The 22,726-nt window shown below is 37.5% G+C and overlaps 1 protein-coding gene across 1 annotated transcript; it reads left to right on the forward strand.

The window, feature by feature from the left end:
* The first annotated feature begins 1,271 nt into the window (after positions 1-1,271).
* On the forward strand, positions 1,272-21,687 carry LOC115927462 (CUB and sushi domain-containing protein 3-like). The gene is made up of 7 exons (XM_030993409.1): positions 1,272-1,412; positions 2,713-2,892; positions 6,066-6,140; positions 6,728-6,808; positions 16,407-16,616; positions 18,432-18,583; positions 19,753-21,687. The coding sequence occupies exons 1-7, from the start codon at positions 1,298-1,300 to the stop codon at positions 19,897-19,899; spliced, it is 960 nt and encodes a 319-aa protein (XP_030849269.1). The 5' UTR covers positions 1,272-1,297; the 3' UTR covers positions 19,900-21,687.
* The last annotated feature ends 1,039 nt before the right edge of the window (positions 21,688-22,726 follow it).

Consider the following 22,726-nt stretch of genomic DNA (forward strand, 5'->3'; position numbering starts at 1 on the left):
TAACACATTTATGTAAATTTCAGGTGTTTGAAGAACGTAAATCTGCTCAAGTCGATACCTTGATATTGATGTGATTTTCACGTGATTTTGTTAATAGTAAAGATAACGATGATGATAAGAATAATAATAAGAAAAAACATTGTTACTATCATCATCATCATTATCAGTAGCATCGACATCCACATCATCAACATCAGCATCATCCTCAGTATCATCATCAACCTCATCATCATCATTTTCATCATCATCATCATCATTATCCTCATCATCGTCATCATCATCATTATCCTCATAATCATCATCATCATCACCATCATCATCATCATCATTATCCTCATTATCATCATCATCATCATCATCACCATCATCATCATCATCAACACCATCATCATCAGTAGCATAAACATCAACATCATCATCATCCTCATAATTATCACCATAATCATCATCACTATCATCATCATCACCATCATCATCATCCTCATCATCATCCTCATCATCATCACCATAATCATCATCACTATCATCATCATCATCATCATCAGTAGCATCAACATCAACATCATCATCATCATCATCCTCATCCTCATCTTCATCACCATAATCATCATCACTATCATCATCATCATCATCATCATCAATTCATCCCCATCATCATCATCACCATCATCATCATCATCATCATCAATTCATCCCCATCATCATCATCACCATCATCATCATCATCATCAGTAGCATCAACATCATCATCATCATCATCATCCTCATCCTCATCATCGTCATCATCATCATCATCATCATCCTCCTCATCATCATCATCAGTAGCATCAACATCACCATTATCATCATCAGCATCACCATCATCATCACCATCACCATCATCATCATAATCATCATCATCATCACTGTATCATCATCAACATCATCATCCTCATCATCATCCTCATCATCATCATCATCACCATCATCATCATCATCATCACTATCATCATCATCATCATCATCCTCCTCATCATCAGCAGCAGTAGCAGCAGGAGGAGGATAGTAATAGCAGTATTGGTAGTGGCAGAAGTTAATTGATGTAGGGCATGAAGCTTAACATCATGAATTATTTCTGCCACCATTTATTACAAATATGATGATGCAAATTTCGCCTCTCTAAATTTCACCGTTCCATGTGTAATATAAAAGAAATCACACTGTAAATAACTTCCAAAATTATCCTCTTGTTTTCATTTTGAAATGTTATTCATTGTCTTATTTACAGATGATCCGAGAAATACTTATAGCCTCCTTGATGGTGATCATCCACGGGATGGAAGGCGCTGTCGATGTCTGTCTTTCATACGGGATTTGTAATTGCAGTCATCCTCCACCCGTATTTAGAGTTCTAAACCCATCATTTTTTAAAGGTATGTCTATAATATGTTTCATCAAAACTTTGGTACAATTCCTCTAGTTTAAGGGAAACTCGACCGCTATACAGTGCGTCCCAGAAAAAACGAAACCGAGAAGTATCGATGTTTTTTCATAACTTAATCACATCCATAATTAATGAATGATACATATTTGGAAAGCGTAGAGTCTCCTCTTTCAGTTGATGCTACTCGGATGATGAATATGTCACGCATGAGTGATTCAAACCAATTTGAAGAGAGGAAACCGCGAAGTCATTTGGCGGGCGTTATTTGAATTTTAAAAGGAAAATCACATTTCTAGAAATGTCAATTTCTGCCCTTTCTAATGACACCTCAATCAGGAAAAATGAGCCAGGAATAACAAAGTTCTGTTTGTTTAAAGTAAGGCTTGCATTTCCATAATTTGACCAAACGGGTTCGTTTTCACTGGCTGCCTGCCGTAGAAACGAACATAGTTACCAAAGTTCTAACTCCGTTTCGTTGACGATCAGCCATGCACAAAGAAGACAAAAGACCTGATGCATGGCTGATCTTCAACGAAACGGAGATAACTCTTTTTTCAACTCTGATAAAACATCGATAATTCTCGGTTTCGTTTTTTCTGGGACGCACTGTATATCTAGTTGGAATCTAAAAAATGAGAGAGACAGATTACCACAATTTCGATGAAATTCTGACTAAGAAAGATATGTATATGTATTGATGATCTTTATGTTAAAAGCTCACTCCATCAATTGGCAAACTCCGTCTTTCAAGGTTCCATAACCAGCAGTTTCTTACGGTATGTCTTTCATGTGCGTTCTAAAACTTTGGTAATATTATGGGCCACTATGTATAATAAATGATATATGTGCCCCTAGCGGCTTTGGGATTGGATAGGTGAAATTTATTTGACTGTTGGATAAGAATGTACGTCTTCGTTTTTTCTTTAAAAGGGCAGTTAGAGAAGGAGGCAATATGCCGTAGTAAAGACTTAAGAATGCAGTCTTTAAAACGTTAATATGAATATAGTTTCATTTTTCTGGTAATGACTCACAGGTAAGGAAGTGTCTGATCCAGAGTTAATCTTTTAAAGACCGTCAATACTACTGAGCTAGAAGGGATTAGACCAACCAGCCAGGTCACTGACAGGTGGCTATTTCATCAACTCAGCTCTCAACTAACATAAAAAAGAGAGGATCACGGGGGACCAACAGGCACCGATTGGGGAAGTTTTTCTATACAGAGGGAGCAAGTAGCTACAAGTAGGACAGTGTAGCTTTAAAGGATTTCAATTTGACTGTTCCTCCCATAGAAATCATCTGTGAAGACCCAGGAGTCCCAGTGAATGGCTACAAGACAAACGCGAAGCTTGTATACCATCTGAATGACACGGTCTACTTTCACTGCAACGACGGGTACACAATGAATGGAAGTATATCCAACTTTTGCACTGAGTCTGGAGAGTGGGCTCACCCTGTGCCCGTATGTGGTGGTCAGTATATAGGGGGGGGGGGGGGGGGGGGGTCACAAACTTATCTCTAAGTTGGACTTACAAATTATGGAAAGCCGTTAGCATCAACTAACATATTTTGTTAAAGTTATTTTAAAAGGGATAAAATGTTGATTCAAATCATTCATATTTACTAATATCAAGGAGATTTCATGTTCTTCATGTGGAATTTGTAAAAAGTCTAAAATACTTGAATTTTCGCTTTTGAATATATGTTATTATAAGGCTACACATGGCTCTCCATAATATTTAAGTCCAACTTAGAGTTAAGTTTGACTTGGGATCTTTGTGAAACACCCCCTGGTTGATTAGTTTTCTCTGTATTGAGTACATGACGTTTAAAACAATCCCCACTGAAAGCGTATAGTATGTGATGGGAATAAAACATTTGACCCAGCTGAGCTGAAATGCTCTTGAAGTGTTGAGTTACTTCAAGTATTAAACACAGGCCCTTGGGAGGTATTCTGAGATTTATTTTATTTCAAAAGGAAGAGGCAGAGTACCGAAGCTGTGACGTCATGAAAATCTAATTTCTCAATTTTGCCTTCATTTTCCGAAAGAGCATCAAAAATAATGTCCAAATGTCGAAAACCAATTGAATATGTTAAAGGTAATACAAAGTTTTGGTATGGGGTTATGAATTTGGTTCAAATGAACAAGTTGGAAGCATAAGCGATCCTGCAATATTTAGTGATCGTTTTTCGCGGTCGAAATCGAGTCTAAAATTATGGAATTCTAGATAATTAACTCTTTATGTTGTATAGCTCCCTCTCAAGGTCAAGATATCAATTACGCTATAAAACAATGTTTCTTGACTAAAATCGACCGATTAGCTATTCCCGTTTAGAACTTTTATATCACAACTACATAGTCTGAGATTTTCATGTTTGAAGCTACCATTATACGGCCGTAGGCGCTATTTAAAAATTTATCAAAATTTACCAGGAGCACCGGTATATTGTTATATTCAATTTTTCTTGAAAGCAGAATTGTTTTAGGGGCTAAATTTTCTAGCGCTTGTAACACATCCACAGGGGCATCCAAATATATCAAAATTGTAAAGAATCACTATCCACCCAATTTCAAAATGTCCCAAAACTTTGTATTACCTTTAAGTATTGGCTGAGATATGACCATTTGAATGAAAAGATTTCCTATAGGAACTCAGTGTTATATGCTCAGGCTCCTAATGGTTAGTAAAAACAAATTTGAGAAATTCTGAAAATAGATTTTTGATGACGTCACACTTCACCACTCAATACTATTTTTCAATTTGTTGCAGCTATATTCTTCCAAGATGGCCGACATGCTAAATATAGCTGGCCCAATGTATATTTATTCACAGATATCGTGCTATTTGAGTATACTGATAATTTAAGAAGCTATTTATACAAAATGTATATCACAGACTTTTTCGGGGGGGGGGGCTTTGGTGGGCTTTTTTCTAAATTCTTTTTCACCCAGAAGAGTCGAGAAACAAATAATTGTTGCAAAGCTGATTTATGTAGACTTTTAGAAAACTCTTGACTGCTAAAGGTGAACATTTTTTAACAACTTTTCTTAGATATTGACAAATGCACTGTGAATCCATTGTCCTGTGATTCTGTAAATGGAATATGTATGAACTCGGTCGGCTCGTACATCTGTTTACTTAACTCTGGATATGAATTAAGCGATGATGGCATTACTTGCAATGGTAAGGTTGTAATGTCAAATTAGTGTCACCTTTTGGTGACATCTTTACCAATCTTTAGATTCATAATGCTCTAAATTACAAGTTGTACATGATCATAAAGTCCAAAAGACACTAGAAAATTTAAAGCCACTTCTGGAATACTACACTACGCCATTAATAAAACCGATTTCATCTCATATAGGCATTCTACTTTCTAAATTTGCAATGGAGAGTGAAATTTGTAATCACTATTTTCGTTTACAAATTTGCAATTTCTCCTTGATTTGTTGTAGTTTTCATTCACACTCTTGGATTTAACATCCATTTTTACTTTAATACTCCGTGAAAGAGTCGACATACGAATAATTGTTGCCAATCTAAGACCCCTGTTACAGTTAGCAAAAGGCCGGGCCAGGCCGCGGCCTGGCCTAGCACTGTAAACGCGCAAAAGGCCAAATGCGAGGCCAAACTGGCCCCGCATTTGGCCCTGCTCTGGAGGTAGTCTCGGCCGCGGCCAGACCTTGGCCTGGCCCGGCCTTTTCTCACTGTAAACGCACCAAATACGCGGCCAATTGCGGGGCCAACTGTTACCCCGCAATTTTGTGCGTTTACAGTGCTAGGCCAGGCAATTGGCCGCACATTTGGTGCGTTTACAGTGAGAAAAAGCCTGGCCAGGCAACGGCCTGGCCCCGGCCGAGACTACCTCCAGACCAGGGCCAAATGCGCGGCCAGTTTGGCCTCGCATTTGGCCTTTTGCGCGTTTACAGGGCCCGGCCTTTTGCTCACTGTAACAAGATCTAAGAGGAAAGCTGATGCATCTAGACTTCAAGACATTTCTTGACTGCTATGGGTGAACTAATGTTAGCTTTTCCTTGATATTGACGAATGCACTGTGGATCCATCGGTTCTATGATTCTGCAAATGGAATGCGTATTTTTTTATTTATTTATTCGTTTTATTTAAACAGGGTAACTCTCTCAGTATAAATAGTTTTTCTGAGAGGCCCTGTACACAAGAAATGATTACAAATACATGAAATAACAAACAGTGTAAAAAGACGTACACATGATTATATATATATCAGAATTAATTGTTTGTTTTGTTCATAGTTATTTGAGAAAACTTCATTTACCCCACCTCAACCCTCTCTCTCTTTCTCTCTTTCACCTCTCTCTCTCTCTCTCTCCCTCTCTTTCTCTGTTTCTTTCTTTCTCTCTATGTGTCTATTTTCTTCCCTCTCCCCCCTCTCTCTCTCTCTCTCTCTCTATTTCACGTTTACTTTTATGTTTATAGAATATGTTACAACGTAAAGCAACATCTTGTTCTCGGCCATCCGCTCAGGCGTCAAAAGCTAGGATTTAGATATCATTTGGTGATTTGTCTAGTAAGATTTGTTAAATTTGGGTAAATATGAATTTAACTTTTATTTTTCCCCAAGTCGAATCCTCAGGTTTATATATATATCATATTTCTTCTTCAGAATCAACTACTACGCAAGACACCACAACGATGTCAACTACAGAACCCACCACCTCACACCCTACCACAACGACTCGTAAGAAAACTTCATTTACACCACCTCTCCCTCTTTCTCCTTTTTTCTCTCACTCTCTTTCTCTCTTTCATCTCTTCTCTCTCTCTTTCTTTCTCTCTTTCTTTCTCCATCTTTATGTGTCTATTTTACTATCCCTCCCTCTCTCTCTCTCTCTCTCTCTCTCTTTCTCTTTCTCTCTATCTCTCTATCTCTTCCTCTCTATCTCTTTCTCTCTTTTCTTTCTCTCTCTTTCTATACCTGTTTTTTCTTTCTTTCTCTCTCTCTCTTATCTCTTTTTTCCTTCTCTCTCTCTCCCGCTGTCTTTCCCTGTTTTTCTTTATTTCTCTTCGAGTGTCTATTTTCTCTCTCTGTCCCTATCTCTCTTTCCTAAAAGGACGTCACACGTAGCAGTCCACCATGTCGACGTGCAAATCTAAAAGTTCCTTTTACGATAAAACGTAAAGCAACTTCTTGTACTTTGTCATCTGCTCAGGCGTCAAAAGTTGGAATTAGATATCACGTGACAATTAAATTTGGGTACATGGAATTTAACTTTTATTTTGCCCCAAGTTGTATCATCAGGTGTATGTATCATATTTCTTTTTCAGTAGCAACTAGTACTACGCAAGACACCACAAAGATATCTACCACGGAACCCACCACCTCATCACATCCTCCCACAACGACTCGTAAGAAAACTTCATTTACATAACCTCTCTCTCTCTCTCCCTCTCTCTCTCTCTCTCTCTCTCATTCTATCTCCGCCTTTTCTTTCTCTCTCTGTGTCTAGTTTTCCTCTCTCTTTCATCTCTTTCATCTCTATGTCTTTCTTTCTTTCTCTCTCTCTCTTTCTTTCTCCCTCTCTATTTCATATGTGAGCAAATATAAATGAGTAAAACGAATCTACTCTCTGATTTCAGTAGACCATCCTCCAAACTTATAAACATTCCCAGAGTTAAAATTTCCTTGTTTTCCCTTCTTATTAACTGAGTCATAGCATACAATGTCACAACTAGCTTCACACATCACGCGATATTCAACGAGCCTGTCTCGACCCTAAGAAGTTTTGGAGGTTCGATCCGCTTGCCTCATTCTAACATTTAGAGCAAAAATGTGTATAAGTATCTAGTATCAAGTATCAAGTTTATTTGTCTTCCAGAAAACACATGTGACAAAATATAATAGAGTATAAAAAATAACAGTACAATGTAGAATAAAGGAAGACAAGGAGACCTTGATTGAAGCACAGCTTGTTAAGTTAAGGCCCCCTCATATGATGTGACAAAGATAACTTACTCATGAATACAACAACAAATATGGAATATATAAAACTATTTACAAAATACTCTCAGAGAACAACTACCCAACGATGCATCGACCACAGCATAGATGACTACAACAAGTATACCCGAAGATGCGCACATCCCCATCACACCGGGTGAGCTAACAAGCTCGCCGTGTGTGTGAAAATATGTAACATAATGTGCAAAAAACCAACCCACCCATTAGAGGGCGATCTAATATGGACAAACCCAAGCTGACACCAAGTCGAGACATCAATGAGTTATTGCTCTTTGAGTGCAGAGGTCAAGTAGGAATATATGGTATATGAACAGATGGGAAAGAAGAAGAAAAAAAGAAAAGGGATAAAGGGGGTTATGTCAAAGTCAAGAATTAACGAGATCAAGAGTAGAGTTAAATATGCTTCAGTACACAAACAATAAAGCTTGATAACACATTCATGTGTCATCGACATACTTGTGAAGAAAATATGACTTAAGTCTACGTTTAAAAGCTGAGATACTTGAAGCATTTGTTATAGTATAGTATCAAGTGGGTTCTAGAACCTGGGGCCCGTGGACATTAGTGTATTCAAAGTGAAGGTTGTCCTTGCATATGGTAAATGGAGAGCAGAAGTCTGTCTAGTATTATAGGTGTGAATTTGGTTATTTCTTCTAAAGATTTGAGCAAGGGCAGGAGTGAGGTCTCCAGAGTGAATGCTAAAAATGAGTATTCCAAGTTGCATTGAATAGAGATCTTCTAGTTTTAGAATACTGTTTTCATAATAAAGTAGATTTGTATGTGCACGATAATTCGCTTTACAAATTATTCTAATAACCCGCTTCTGCACAACGAAAAGCCTGTGGATTTGAGTTTTCGATGATTTGCCCCATGCCAACATACCATAATTAATATATGACAAAATAAGAGTAGAGTACAAAATGAACAATACCTCTTGAGGTAAACATGATCTCAACTTATAAATAACACCAGTATTTTTTGACACCACTTTACTTAATTTGTCCACATGAGTTTTCTAATTCAGTTTCTCGTCTATGTATATTCCAAGAAATTTTGTTGAAGTTACTCTCTCAATTGGGTTATAATTAAATATCACTTCGCCTGGCAAAATATTAACTGAATTACTGAACAGTATATGATTAGTTTTCTGAAGATTCAAGGACAACTTATTAATCCACTTCATTACTTTTCGAAACTCTTCATTAACAGTTTTCAACAATGTTTGTGGACATTTATCAGAACAAAATACACTTGAGTAATCAGCAAAAAATATGAATGATAATACACTTGATGAGCGTTGAAAATCATTAATATACAAGATGAATAAAAGTGGTCCCAAAATGGATCCCCGGAGAACACCACATGTTACTTTTTGGGGACTAGAGTTAATTCCTTTTAAGGACACATATTGCTTTATATCAGTAAGATAACTTCTAAACCAATCCAAGGCGACTCCCCTGACACCATAATGACATAATTTACTTAAGACAATGTCATGGTCTACGGTATCAAAGGCCTTGGAAAAGTCTAAAAATGTACCGATGGTGTGTAAGCGACTATCTAAGGCAGAAGCAAGTTTATCTATAAGGTGTAAAATTGCATGTGTTGTTGTATGCTTCTCCCGAAAACCAAACTGATAATTACTGAAGATACATGTTTTGTTTAAAAATGTTATAGTCGTTACATACATATTTTTTTCCAGAATTTTTGAAAAACAGGTTAACAAAAAAATCGGACGATCATTTTTCAGTATAAATTGAGAGTTACCTTTTTTAAAAATTGGTACAACTTTTGCGATCTTCATGTTTATCGGTACAACTCCGCTTGACATAGACAAATTAAAAATATAAACTAGTGGTTGAAGGATACCGACAATAACTTGCTTAATAAGTTCGTTCCCAATATGATCATACCCAGGACTTTTCTTGTTCTTGAGGGCTCTAACAATACCAAGCAATTCTTCGGGGCACCAAAAATTAACTGTGCATGTTAGGTTCTCCTAAGTAATCATGAAAATCAGTTTGACTGTTCGGAATATTTTTTTTTCAGATTCGGACCAATATTACAAAAATATTCATTAAACTTTTCCACTATAATATTTTTTTATCTTCAACCACTTGGTCATCTATATTCATTTGTATTATACTTGTTACTTTAGATGCTTTTTGAAATACATTTCTTATCACCTTCCACGTGCCCTTGATATTATTGTAAGTTGCTTGAAACTGTGCTAAATAGTATTGTTTTTTGGCTGCACGCAGAACAGAAGTCAGAGTATTTCTGTAAACGGAATATTTCCTTTTTAGAGCTTCTGTCCCCGCTTTCTTATACTTATAAAACAGCTCATTTTTCTTATTTATTGATTTCAGCATAGCATTGGTGACCCACGGCAAACGTGGAGTTCTTCTACGGTTGTTTTTACTCTTTACTACTGGAATATAATCACTGTATTAAACATAATTATGATTTCGAATCGATCTAAAAATATAGTGTAGCTCTGAAAGGAATGAGTTGTTATTTCCCAATCAAGACTTAATTATATTCCTATTTATTTGAACAATAGTCCATATGAAAGCTTTATACAAAATCCTAATTATTCGTACATAAAGATTATTCAGGTTCATTCGGTTTATTTCAGAAATTATGTGACAGAAATACTCTCCAAACCGCGTTGTTCAATTAAACATGAATTTGTAATTACTGTGATTCTAATTTCCATTATTACATTAAGAAATTAAATATCACGTAATGGTTGAAAGGTGAAATTGTTTATTTTATTCCGGGTATGGTAGTATTAAACAACTGCTACAAATACATATAACTTTTGAAGTAATAACCATATTTTACGTGAAAAATGTATTTGCTATAACTTCAACTGGGTTATATGAACAATCGGAAAAGCCAAATTCCGCTAATGCTAATTAGGTCTCCATTATGAGATATTTCATCTATTACTTCTGATGACTTATACAATAAAGCTCTTCTTGTACACAAAAAGCTTGTCTCCGGCACAAGCTACAAGATTCCCAGAAGGAGTTACGAGGCATGGGCTAGGGACAGAACATCGGAATGATAGCTCGAATTCCATGATCAAACCATCAAGTGACACCTGATCAACTGCGTAGATAGTACGCTCGTCATCCCAGTGTGCGATGAAGAGTGTGTCTGTCAGTTTGTCAACGCAACACCATGCTGGCCAGAACCACTCATTAGAGTGTACGACATTCTTCTCTTCTCCTGATCGTTGGATGAAAGTGAATTCATTTTCACCTGTCTCCACAATGATATCACCTGATGATATCACCTGTTCATCCACATGAATTGATTCAGTCCGATAGGTCACCAGATGTCAAGTTTAGACCTTTTCGCGATTCATCGGTGCGCTCTTTTGGTCAATGGATTACCGTCCACCAGTGGGAAGAATTGTGTAATTTGGACGATCCAGATTATGAAGTCAACGTTTTACTCGACACCCTTATGAGTAAGTACAGACAATGCTTCCCAGAAATTACTGTTAAGCGTAAGAGTAGGGACAAACCCTGGCTCAATAATATAATTAGACAATCCATCATAAAACGAGATGCTGCTTACAAACAAGGAAGCATGGATACCTATCGAAAACTTCGAAATAAGGTTCAACGAAACATCAAATATGCGAAGTCGAGTTACTACAAAAATAAGATTGAATGTCTGAAACACTCCGAACCTGGAAAGTGGCATCGCCAGATACGTTCTCTCGTTGGTTTCACCAAATAGCCTTTGAAATTTTCAAGTGAAAAATCTCCTCAACAAGTAGCTGATGATTTGAATTCATATTTCACTGGTATGTGTACGCAGTTACCTCCTTTGAATTTGTCAACTTTACCTGCGTACCTTCCGGCGCCATCATCACCCCCTGTGATCCGGGATAATGAAGTGTATGCTCGTCTCAAGCGTCTCAATGCTTCGAAGGCCGTTCATCCGCATGATATTCCCGTCCGTTTAGTTAAAGAGTTTGCCTTAGAACTTTCCGCGCCCCTTACCAAGATCTTCAACCATTGTCTACGCTCCGGATGCTTTCCCCAAAAATGGAAGAATGCCTCAGTGTGTGCAATCCCGAAGGTTCCTCGAGCGTCTGAATTTTCTCAACTCCGTCCGATATCCATCACTTCTGTTTTTGCTAGAGTCTTTGAGAGTTTTTTGGCGGACTGGATAATGTCAGATTTGAAATCCCACATAGATCCTTCTCAATTCGGAAATATTAAAGGTAGCTCTGTTAATCATTATTTGATAAGTATGTTAGACGTCATCCAAAGTAATCTTGACAAACAGGGATGTCCTGTAAACCTTTGCACAGTAGACGTCATGAAGGCTTTTGATCTAGTTAATCACAGAATTGCAATTGAAAAGCTCATTGGAATAGGTGTAGACGCCTCTATCCTACCAACTGTGTGCAGCTTTCTCAGCGATCGCTCTCAAACAGTGAGGTACCAGAGTAAAACCTCAACATCGTTGAACCTCACTTGCGGCGTCCCCCAAGGGACCAAATTGGGTCCGATCATTGTAATGCAGTTATATCAACTATTTATTTATCTATTTATCTCTCTCACTGTTTATAGCTGTGGTACTTTGTTGAGATTACACGTAAAAATGCAATGATCTTCAATGATTATCTATAATGCAGTTCACTTTAATTTGCAAATTTATTTATCATGGATATTCCCTGTTCTTTGATCTTATTTTTCACTTTTCTATACTCCCTTTTTTCTTGTCTTCCCTCTTCCCCTCTCTTCTTCTATTCGTATCTGTTTCCTCTCTATCGTTTATAAGATGCATGATTTCTCTATTCCTTGAAATGTCAGTAGGGGTCATCACAATTTTCTTTTTTCCTTTTTTTGTCTTTCTTTCTTTCTTCTTTCTTCCCCCTTATAAGCAAATAGTTTTACTGTGTATCACTATCCGTTTACATGCAAGTGTATTGCCTTATTGTGTATTCTCAATTCTTTACTTGTATAATTATTCTCTTTAACACGTTGTTGACATATTGCACCTTTCCTCTAATAACTTTGATTTTATTGTTCTTCGATGTAATATACCCATATTACTTTACCTCGTGCAATATCTTTTTGATAATATTATCCTTGTACTTTTAGGTTGTTACATTACGTGCTTTATCATGTTACTCATGCTTTGTGTGAAACCCCTTCTCCTTCCTCTTCTCTTAGGTCCTCATCTTTTTCTTTTTTCTTTCTCTTTTCTTACCCCTTTCCTCAGCTATTATCACCTTTTCCCTCTTTCTTCTTTCTTCACACAATACATTTCTAGTTCCGTCTTTCTCTTTCTCTTTTTCTCTCTCTCTCTCTCTCCCTTTTTTTTTGATGACACAGATGGTTTTTAAGGTTTTTAATGTTTATAATATTTGTAATATATTTGAATTTTAACGTAATATTTGTAATATATCTCGAGTTTGATGTAATATTCGTAATATATTTAGATTTTGATTTAATGTTTGTAATATATTTAGATTTTGATGTAATATTTTATTCTCATTTTGCATAATTTATAGTCGTACGTTTTAGTCATTCATATTTTGTTCGTTTATTGTGTATATTGACTTTGTAAATTGAATTATTTCAGCTTCCCAGCTGCATGTTCTTTTATTTCAATAAACCGAATCAAATCAACAAAAAAATGACAAGGCTTGTATCTTACCAAGCACCTTCTTGCCATGCATCGCAATAGTGTCTACTATCTTACCATCATCAGGGTTGATGAGGTAGATATTAGACTGATTGTACTGAGCAGCGAGGATCATCCCATCCCTGTCAACATCAACGTTCACTTCTACAGTAGAGCGGTTATTCCTCCGTATGGTGATGTCTCTAATCACCTTCCATTGTCTGTCATAGAGAGTGATGCATCCATCCAATCTGTCACCCGTGTAACCTTCCATCTCCTTACCACATACTATTAAGTTGCTGTATATGGGGGCGCATGAGGTAATACCCACGTTATCATCTCCTTCAAAGACTTTCTGTGTGTGCTTAGTGCTGATATTTGTAACATACGTGGCATTGCTTTTTACGTCCCGCACACATATCTCATCATTACTGAGCAAACCACACACCGTCGGTGTATTAACAATCGGTGGAATGTAGATTGACTTGACAAGCTCCCATTTACCCATATAGACATCAATTCTCCCGTAGCATCCCCCACCTACTTCACCCTCGACAAACTGCACTCTCTGAACTTCAAGCTGTATTCTGTCAAGACAGTCGCTAACATCTTGATGAACATTCAAATTTAAAATGTCATCTAGGGATGCAAGTACTTGAGGAACTTCATTCACCAATGTTTTGTCATCTTGTTTGATTCGTTTGATCTTGGCCTCAACATTATCCATATTGCTGATTGCATGCTGATTCTTACTTGTGAGATCGTTTATCTTTTTAGCAACCACCTCGCTGATTGCCTTTGTCTCTGATTCGACTTTTGCTTGGCTATCTCTGATGGTTAGTTGTTGTTGTTCTGCTTGTTCATGACATTTTTTAATCCGTCTTTCCCTCTTTTCGTTAATTATTTGTATTTCTTTTTCCACCTCCTCGTCGATCGAACGAATCGTTCGTTTCTTATTGTCTTTCACAATATTTAATTTGTCTTCGAATGCCACTTTAAGTACATTGTTGACTGATTGAAAATGGTTACTTGCAGAGATTGCAGTGGACTCTAGTTTAGAGTCAAGCGCTTTCACTTGTTTCTTCATTTCCTCTATCTATTGCTGCTTTTCATCCAGTTTTCTCCTTCTCTCCAAGATGACATCCTCGATGTCGTCTAGCTCACATGGTTTCTTGCCGTGATCTTTGGAAGCGCATGGATGACAAACGGGGATTCTGTGTTCTTTGCAGTAAAATTTGATTGGCTCCCTGTGTTTATCACATGACCATGTCATGTCATGACCTTTTCTAGTGCGTAGCTTGACCTTTTCGTCTTTCTTTCCTGGGAAATTGGGCGCCATGATGAGAAGCAAATGCAAGCAAATAACCTGCATCGTGAACAATGATACAAATTGAACTAGAGATAGGTAATAATGACTTTCGGAGAAAACATGATAGAAAAGCGGATCAGGCAAGAAAATCAGACAAAGACATGAATGATTGGACGTTAAATAAAAGTGAGAAGCCGAAGAACATATTATGATATCAGGCATTCCCATTATTATTTCTTCTTTTATTCTGATTACGCGTCAGTTCGATACGACTTAAAGTAAAGGTTAAAGAGATGAATAATACACGCTGATCATTGCAGTCAAACTGTACAGCGTGTTTCTGAATTAAAGCCCAATCGAGAAGACAGCCAATTTCTGATCGAAGTTGCTGATTTTATGTTATAATAATTAAAATTATCAATTTTCACCTAAAATAAAACGTACTTACGAGTAATTTCTGTGAATTTTGCCGTTGCGAGGACCTTTTTTCTACTGAATAAGTAACGATGTAGTATAGTGTACCCTTTGATTGTATGCAACTGACAAGAGAGGTGCAGTGCGTATTGTGAAATATCAGGTAGTTCATGTTCCGCCATATATATATATCTACTCAATCCGGTGATATATTCAGACCAGAATCTGCCATTGTTCCGCTTAAGTCTATAGGCACACAATGGAATGACGTTATCATATGAACGAGATTCCCCCTCCACATTCAAGCGATGTATGCTACCACCCACGTAGAAAATATGAGTGTACAAATAGAAAGGAAGAGAAATACAAATTAGATCATAACTACGTAACTACACGGGAACAGCATTTGTCTGTGGCTCTGAAGCTTTTTACAGAGCAATTAACGTAAATTCAACTGTAGGCAATTTGCTAATGTGAAGAGTTGTGTACATTGTTCAACAAACATTGATGAAAGTCATGGTGATCAGAAGAAGTTATTCAGTAAAGTGAAAGGGCTTCTCAACCAGGCGCGTACGCATGGGGGGGGGGGGGGGTTAACCCCTCCCCCTTGAGTTTTTTGTTTATGTATGTTGTGTATACGTTTTGGGGGAAACCCCTCCCCCCCCCCCCCCCCTTTGAGTTTGTTTTTTGTTTTTTTTGTTTTTTTAATAAAATATTAAAAAAAAAAAAAAATATGCCAATGGCTGACCTAAAAAAGGTGACCCTTAAAAAGGTGACCCCCAACTTAAGTGTTGCCAATTTACCTGCGTATTGTTTTGTAGAGGTGTCGTGGTCGAGTGGATACGTCGCCGGACTGTCGATCACAAGGTCCGCGGTTCGAGTCCCGCCGCAGCACTAATGTCCTTTGGCAAGACATTGATCTACATTTGCCACACTCAAACCAGGTGATGTAAATGGGTACCTGGCAGGAATGAATTCCTTGAAATGCTGGAGCGCTGTAATGGCAGCTAGTCTAAAGCCGGGGTAACAACAAATGCGCCTCGGAGTAGAATTTCTCGACAGACGGCGCCATACAGTGTGAGTCAAAAATCGACTTGCGCCAAAGTGATGCTTACAGCGTGTTGTTCGAATTAGCGAAGTGAGAGAATGTATCAAATGAATTGCATTGCATATGCTTTTTGCAAAGTCACACACGCACACACACGCGCGCACAAATGTTCATTGATATTTGATATTCGATATTTGATATGTGTGGCATGATTAATTTTGTTAGGGATGTTATTTGGATCTACAAAAACCGATTTAATACCCAAATCCCAACTGTTTTATTTAACCATCACATAAACAACATTGGCGCAAGTCGAATTTTGCACTCTCGCAAAAAATGCCTCCTGTTCATCCAAGCGTGAACACATACCACACAAAAATGATACCAAATGATTTGGGATAAAACACTCTTTCATAAGATGTATAATAATTTACTGAACATAGATGATTCTTAAAAATAATTAGCAATTTTCTAGGTGTAAACTTTTTTTTGACTCACACTGTAGAAATGCCTATTATCATTATTATTATTATTATTATTATTCTGACTTCTACAGTCAGGACGTGTACCTGGCCTGGATACATTCCTGAAGTTGTTCAGTATGTGAACGGACTTGAGACGAACAAACTTGCTACTTATTATGATGAGCTTCCTGAAGGGACGTTTCTAGTGTCTCGTTGCACCTTTCCCGGAGAGTATGTGTTGCGTGGTAGTTCAAATAGAACTTGTTCTGATGGTAGCTGGGCAGGGGAGCAACCGAGCTGTGGTAAGACAACATACCCAAATTTGACATTAAAGCCCCACCGCCTATTTGTAGCTACTTGCTCCCTCTATATAAAAAAACTTCCACAATCGGTGCCTGTTGGTCCCCCGTGATCCTCTTTTTTTCATGTTCGTTGAGAGCTGAGTTAATAAGATAGCCACCTGTCAATGACCTCGCTGTGTGGTCTAATCCCTTCTGGCCCAGTAGTGTGAAGTTCTTTAAAGCTTATCTGTCCTAGTTTATAGGAGGGACTAGACTACCCTGCAAGGTGGTTATCTCATCAACTCAGCTCTCAATTAACATAAGGAAAGGAGGAACATTGGGGACCAATGGTCATCGATTAGGCATTGTTTTCTATATAGAGGGAGCAAGTAGCAACAAGTAGGACAGTGTGGATTTTTTTTTTTTAATGTTGTATTGCTCTTTGCGACCGACTAAAATTTAAAAAATAACTGATTTTTTAGAGAAAACAAAATATTAAGGAATTAAAAACTGAGAAACATCAGCCCAAAGAAAAAAAAATTAGTTTAAAAAAGAAAAGATTTCCGACCGACCGACCCATGTTAATGGACCTAAAGGACAATACAACATCTTTTTTAAAGGCCCTATGGGGATCATGTAGGCCCAATATGTTTTCAAGCTGGGCAAGGCTACTCATCAAAATATTTATTTGCTAGTCCTTATAAGACGTCTCTCTCCCAAAAATGAAACATTTAGAACTGATGTGGTGTAAACGATTATATATTAATCTGGATTTTTAGAGCATTCAATATGAAAAATATAGAATCTAAACGATTTACAGATATTATTGCCCCGGTCGTCGAATTCGTTCACGAACAATGTGCACCATCTCCACTCCCTGGGGAGTATTCCTACTGTATGGTCACCATGATGCAAAGAATATTAGGGGGAAGTTTACTTTACAAGAAGGCATGCACAGACATTATTCTAGAATTAACTGGATGTTGTTCATGAGTTAGATTTTTTATTACACCAATTTATGGAATTATTTTGACAATGATTTATTCCTAATAGATCTAGATAATAGTATACATTCTCAGATTGTATTGAATAATAATTTGCCAGTGTTTGTTATGCGTGACTTCTAAAGCATGTAAATGCTACTATGCTTTTCAACTAGGGGACCTACGCTCTGAAGTCATAAATGGCAGTAATGAGGATTAATGCCCCACAGAAGGGCACTTATATAGCAAATCGACAAGGTTTCGATCCTGGTGCCTCACAGTTATGAGGCCATTGCTTTGCTACTGAACCATGACTGTACGCAACGGGGGCTAGGGTAGGGGGCAGTTCCCACAAATAAAAAAAATCAAAGAAATGCAATAAATTATGAATAATTCATTGAATCCCCCCCCCCCCGGTCCCCAACAGAAACAAATCTGCTGTGTGTTCATGCCTTGAGCCATAATGCATGGATTTTTTTTTAATGTGGAATGGGTGTATTGCTCAGTGTTAGTACGCACTATTGGTGTAAGCAGTAGACTTTTGCCTGTGGACTGTCATTCTTTAGCCTGCCATAAGGCTGCATGCACGCTATCGTTATACTGCTTTGTCCATGCGAGAGAGCTATCGCTTGGGTGCCATGTGCGTGCAATACAGCATTTGTAATAGCAGTTATTGTTCATGCTCATCGGACTGTGCTGTGTGTTTTGCACTCGCTATTCATAGAACCATCGCGTTAATCAGATTATCTCCAAAACAACCTGGAACGGGGGGATTTGGGGCTTGGCACAATGAGGATTAACCCTGTGGCATGATAAGAGTTAACATTTTTTTCCCATTATTATTCTTTTCCAGTTCCTGCAGACACCAGAATCGTCTTCAAAGACTACAGGCCCCTTGAATTCAGGAGTAATGGAACAATCATCATCCAGCCTCGCAGTCAGCTCATCATTTATTGTCACGTGCCTTCCAATAAGGTAGCAAGATTTGAATCACAGAATGGCCTGGTGAGCATATATTGGCTGTAGTCACTATGAACATGACGGACAAAGAAAGAGGACAAAATATACAGTTCCTCAGGTAGACAAAGGAACATCCCCTCACTGCTATTATGTAAAAAATTAGCAAAACAGGTGAATATGCATGTGACACCTGTTCTACACATTTGTACATAATAGTAGTGAAGGGATGTTCCTTTGTCTACCTGAGGAACTGTATACTTTGTCCTCTTTCTTTGTCCGTCGTGTTCATAGTGATTGGTATCATCAAACCCTAAACAAAAAAGCAGACGGACTGATGAAAATTCCTTTCAACTTGTTGGATGTGTTACGTCAATTGTTGCTGTTATTATCGGTAGAAAAATTCATAGGAGAGTTGGGTCTTTGCAGTGGGTTAGGTATTCAGAACAATATTGTGTACAAACAAGAATAATAAAGAATGATGATCATCATGATGAAAATCCTATTGTTTCTTGGGAGGCCTATAGGTTTTCTCTGCCTGCAAACGTACGTAGAGGGCAGTGATTATATCGTTCAATCGTTAACAACAGGACATGAGAATTTCCTGCTAATGACCATGTCTACTAAATGACTCATTTTTTCACTACATATGTCCGTCTGATGAGGCTGTACGATGTATATGTATATACACAGCCCTATTGGGGATTATACCAGATGCGATAATACACTGGTTCATTAGAAATGACAATATAAGGTATGGATATGTCATCTGTTAAGAGCCAGAAGAGCGTTGACTCTGTGTAAAAGTATATGGGAGGTATTCCGGTAGCGCGTACTAAGTTAGCGCGTACTAAGTTAGTCTACACTTTTATGGAATGCCTGTTGCCAACTCATTCACCAAGTACAGATTATTTTAATCCTTCAATGAAAAGTGTCCAAAAAATTAATTTTTAAATAAAATGGGAAGAAAAAGATAATATGAGTATGAACTGAATTTCAACAAAGTCTTTGGTAGATTATCTTTGTCATGAATATTGAAGGAGGAAGATGAAACCTAGCATTCCATAGAAGTGTGAACTAAAATTCTTGTTTAGTCTGGACCTAGTCCCGGCTTAACTTATGAGAATACCACCCTATGAATTTAACAATGTCCTTCTGGTTCCAAACAGACGGTATAAAATCAACTTCATTTTATGTTGCTTTTTTTCTTTCTGCAGGATGCTGTATATTTGGCTAAATATGGCCCATCAACAATGGTCATACGTCTAAGCCCACCACGTACGTCACATTCTGGGCGGTTCACTTGCCGGTCTGATAACTCTACTCTTTCTCACACTGCCTATGTTCAGTTTGCTGGTAATTAGATGAGTTATAACAGTTCTGATGTATGGATTTGAAGCTTGGACCCTGACATCAGACCTAAGAAAGCGACTGGAAAGTTGTGAAGTTTGGTTCCTGAAGAGTTGTGGCCCTCCATGGTCGCCAACGTCTCAGGGTATGGCACGTAGAGAGAGAGAGAGACAACATCATCCCTTTACAAATTATTCTATTATTTCTGGAGTGGTATTCTAAAAATAATCATTTTTTTAACAACATAATAAAGGACCAGTCGCTTGTTTATCATTACAAAACATTATAACAACCCTCCCCAAAGAACAAAAACTCAACATATAGAGACAATTGAATCGTGAGAATTAGGGAATATATCTAATGACTTTTAAAAATAATTTAATTTGAAGAAACCACATAGAAGTTAACTTGTATTGAGCTCCTGTGCCCTTGTATGCACTTTAACATTCGTCATTTGTCTACAAGATTCTACTTAGTAAGGGTGCATTCCAACTTGCAAGATCTCTTTACAGAACGCACGTTTTGAGATTTAAAACATTAATAATTATGGTAGAATGCCATGGAACCCAAAACAATTAAATGGTGGTCTCCTAACTCCCCTTTGATCTCGAGCTCTTGAGCTATAATTGATACTAGATCAGTTACAAGGTATAAAAATCCAAATTAGTTTTATCTTTACTCTTTCAGCAATCTCTTATACTATCCTTGGGGGTGTTTCACAAAACTTGTCATCAGTGACAAATGACGGTTTTTGTTATAAGCTACTGAAATCCTTGCTTCTGATTGGTTATCAGCAGATTTGTCACTGATTTTTGTCATTTGATATTTGTGAAACGGACCTCTGGTGGTTTCCATCTCCCTGTAGTCAATAGCAACCAATCAAATGCACCGTAAAGTACATTGAAATGTTTGTCCTATATCGGTGGAATATTTGTAATGATCGAGTTGATTTGTCTGCAGCTTATTAGAATGATTTAGATACTCTGTAGTTCATGTGTTTTTTTCTCAGAAATGTTCATTTTATCTCCTTGTATTTACATCCTATGCTTCAGAGAAAAGATGGTAATTGGTTGATTGAAAGAGACTAAATTTACTTCTCTGTCAGATTCAATATGAAACAGTAGTTTAGGCCAGTTTTTGAGAATGTCATAGGAGAAATATTTCCTGAAAAGGATTGCTCAAATGTCCTCATATTCAAAATATGAATATGATTTTACAAAAGTAGGTCATATGTTTAGACCAAACTTGTATACCCCATGGGTATGTAGTTCCTGTAGTCCTTTTTACCCATATCTGTGTACTGTGCATTTTCAGCAGGACTGAAAAAAAATTCTGTTCATTTTGATCATTCAAAACCTCAAATTATAAATGTCAAAACCCTTATGTAGATCTACCTCATTTTGCGATTGGCTGGACTCACAATTTACAGCGCCCTCACCGGCAGGCCGCAACGGGCCATTTTTTTCAGCTTGCGGGATGACACGTTGGTATGCATGAATCTCGGTTTGTTCGACTCTCGGCTCAATCCCCTACTCCATTTTTGCTGATCTAACCTCATTTTTCTAGAGCTTTTGCAATCTTTCATTTTCCTTTTTTTTTGTTTTTTATCTATCTTACTTTTTTTTAACCTTCTCTAATGTTTCTTCTTTAATAAAAAGAAATCTCCTTCCCAAAATCACTCCCTTATTGTTACATATTTGTTAATTTATTGATTGTCTATGTAACCATGTACTTTATTTTCAAGACGTATTGTAAAACATCATCTGATGAACTAATATTTCAACAAGCTCTGCTTCTATTTAGTTTCCCTCTTCCTGTGCCATTACTATCATTTTTGTTTGTTTCATTGTATATTTGTTGTAAAGTACATATATTAAATTGCAAATAATTAGTCCAATTTTATTGCAATATGTTTTGCATGAGAAATAAAATCATTTGAATCTTTCAAAAGTGCAGCACAGCAAAACGCTAGCGACTTATCGAAATGACTAAACTGATCGGAACTGTAGGATAATTTCAATAGGATTTATTGTTCGGATATCAGCGCACATTTTGATACGGACTTTGGATGTCAAAACCCACCCATCAATTGACTCTGACTGAAAATGTAGCCTGATTTTGGACCAAAATCAATAGAAATTCTCATTTTGGGCCAAAAAGTGACCCAAATAACCAAATTGTTGTTGATGAGGGTCAATTTGAACACTTTTCTAACATCAGAACATTTTACATAGAATATGACGATCAAATCTCCTTTGATAATATTAATAGCGATTGGAAAAATTGACAAGTGGTCCAAATGATCTGATCATGCCACCATGAGAAGGGCCAATAATCTTACCCCGGATAATCTGTTCAAATATTTCCCACCAAAAATTCTGATTAAATCAAAGGGGTTATACCACAGCTGATATTTGTGTCGACATTTTCCCATAATGCCCCTGAGATCTATACAAATATGAGGGAGGCAAAATTATTATACATAAGGCTTGCGGGTGCACCATGTGAGAGAGAGGGAGGATTGAGGGGTCCTGAAAAGGACTGTCGGTAATCTTTCTTGTGGGTTTGTAGTCCTGAAATGGACTGTTTGGTATATTTCTTAGCTTATAGTTCTAAGGAGAACTATAGCGCTTGGAGAGGATGAGTAGCGGGAGTGGCTCGACGTTTCGAACAGGTTGACTGTCCGTCGTCAGGAGTGGAGAATAGCTGGCGTGCTTGAGGTTTCATGTTGTAAGGCACAAATAAAAAAAAAAAAGAGTATGAGATATAGCTGGGGTACATTGAAAGGGAGAGAGAAGAGGGAGAGGGATGGGAAAAGGGGAGCCAGGGTGCATATGTGGT

Source organism: Strongylocentrotus purpuratus, unplaced genomic scaffold, assembly GCF_000002235.5.
Source record: "Strongylocentrotus purpuratus isolate Spur 01 unplaced genomic scaffold, Spur_5.0 spur5_scaffold_20, whole genome shotgun sequence".
Taxonomy (NCBI): domain Eukaryota; kingdom Metazoa; phylum Echinodermata; class Echinoidea; order Camarodonta; family Strongylocentrotidae; genus Strongylocentrotus; species Strongylocentrotus purpuratus.

What these genes read in the sequence shown, in the direction of transcription:
- LOC115927462 (XM_030993409.1), top strand. Translation starts at nt 1,298, where the DNA reads ATGGTGATCATCCACGGGATGGAAGGCGCTGTCGATGTCTGTCTTTCA. An exon ending in ACACCCTACCACAACGACTC is followed by an intron (nt 6,141 to 6,727) that starts GTAAGAAAACTT and finishes TTTCTTTTTCAG; the next exon opens with TAGCAACTAGTACTACGCAA. An exon ending in AGGGGAGCAACCGAGCTGTG is followed by an intron (nt 16,617 to 18,431) that starts GTAAGACAACAT and finishes ATTCTTTTCCAG; the next exon opens with TTCCTGCAGACACCAGAATC.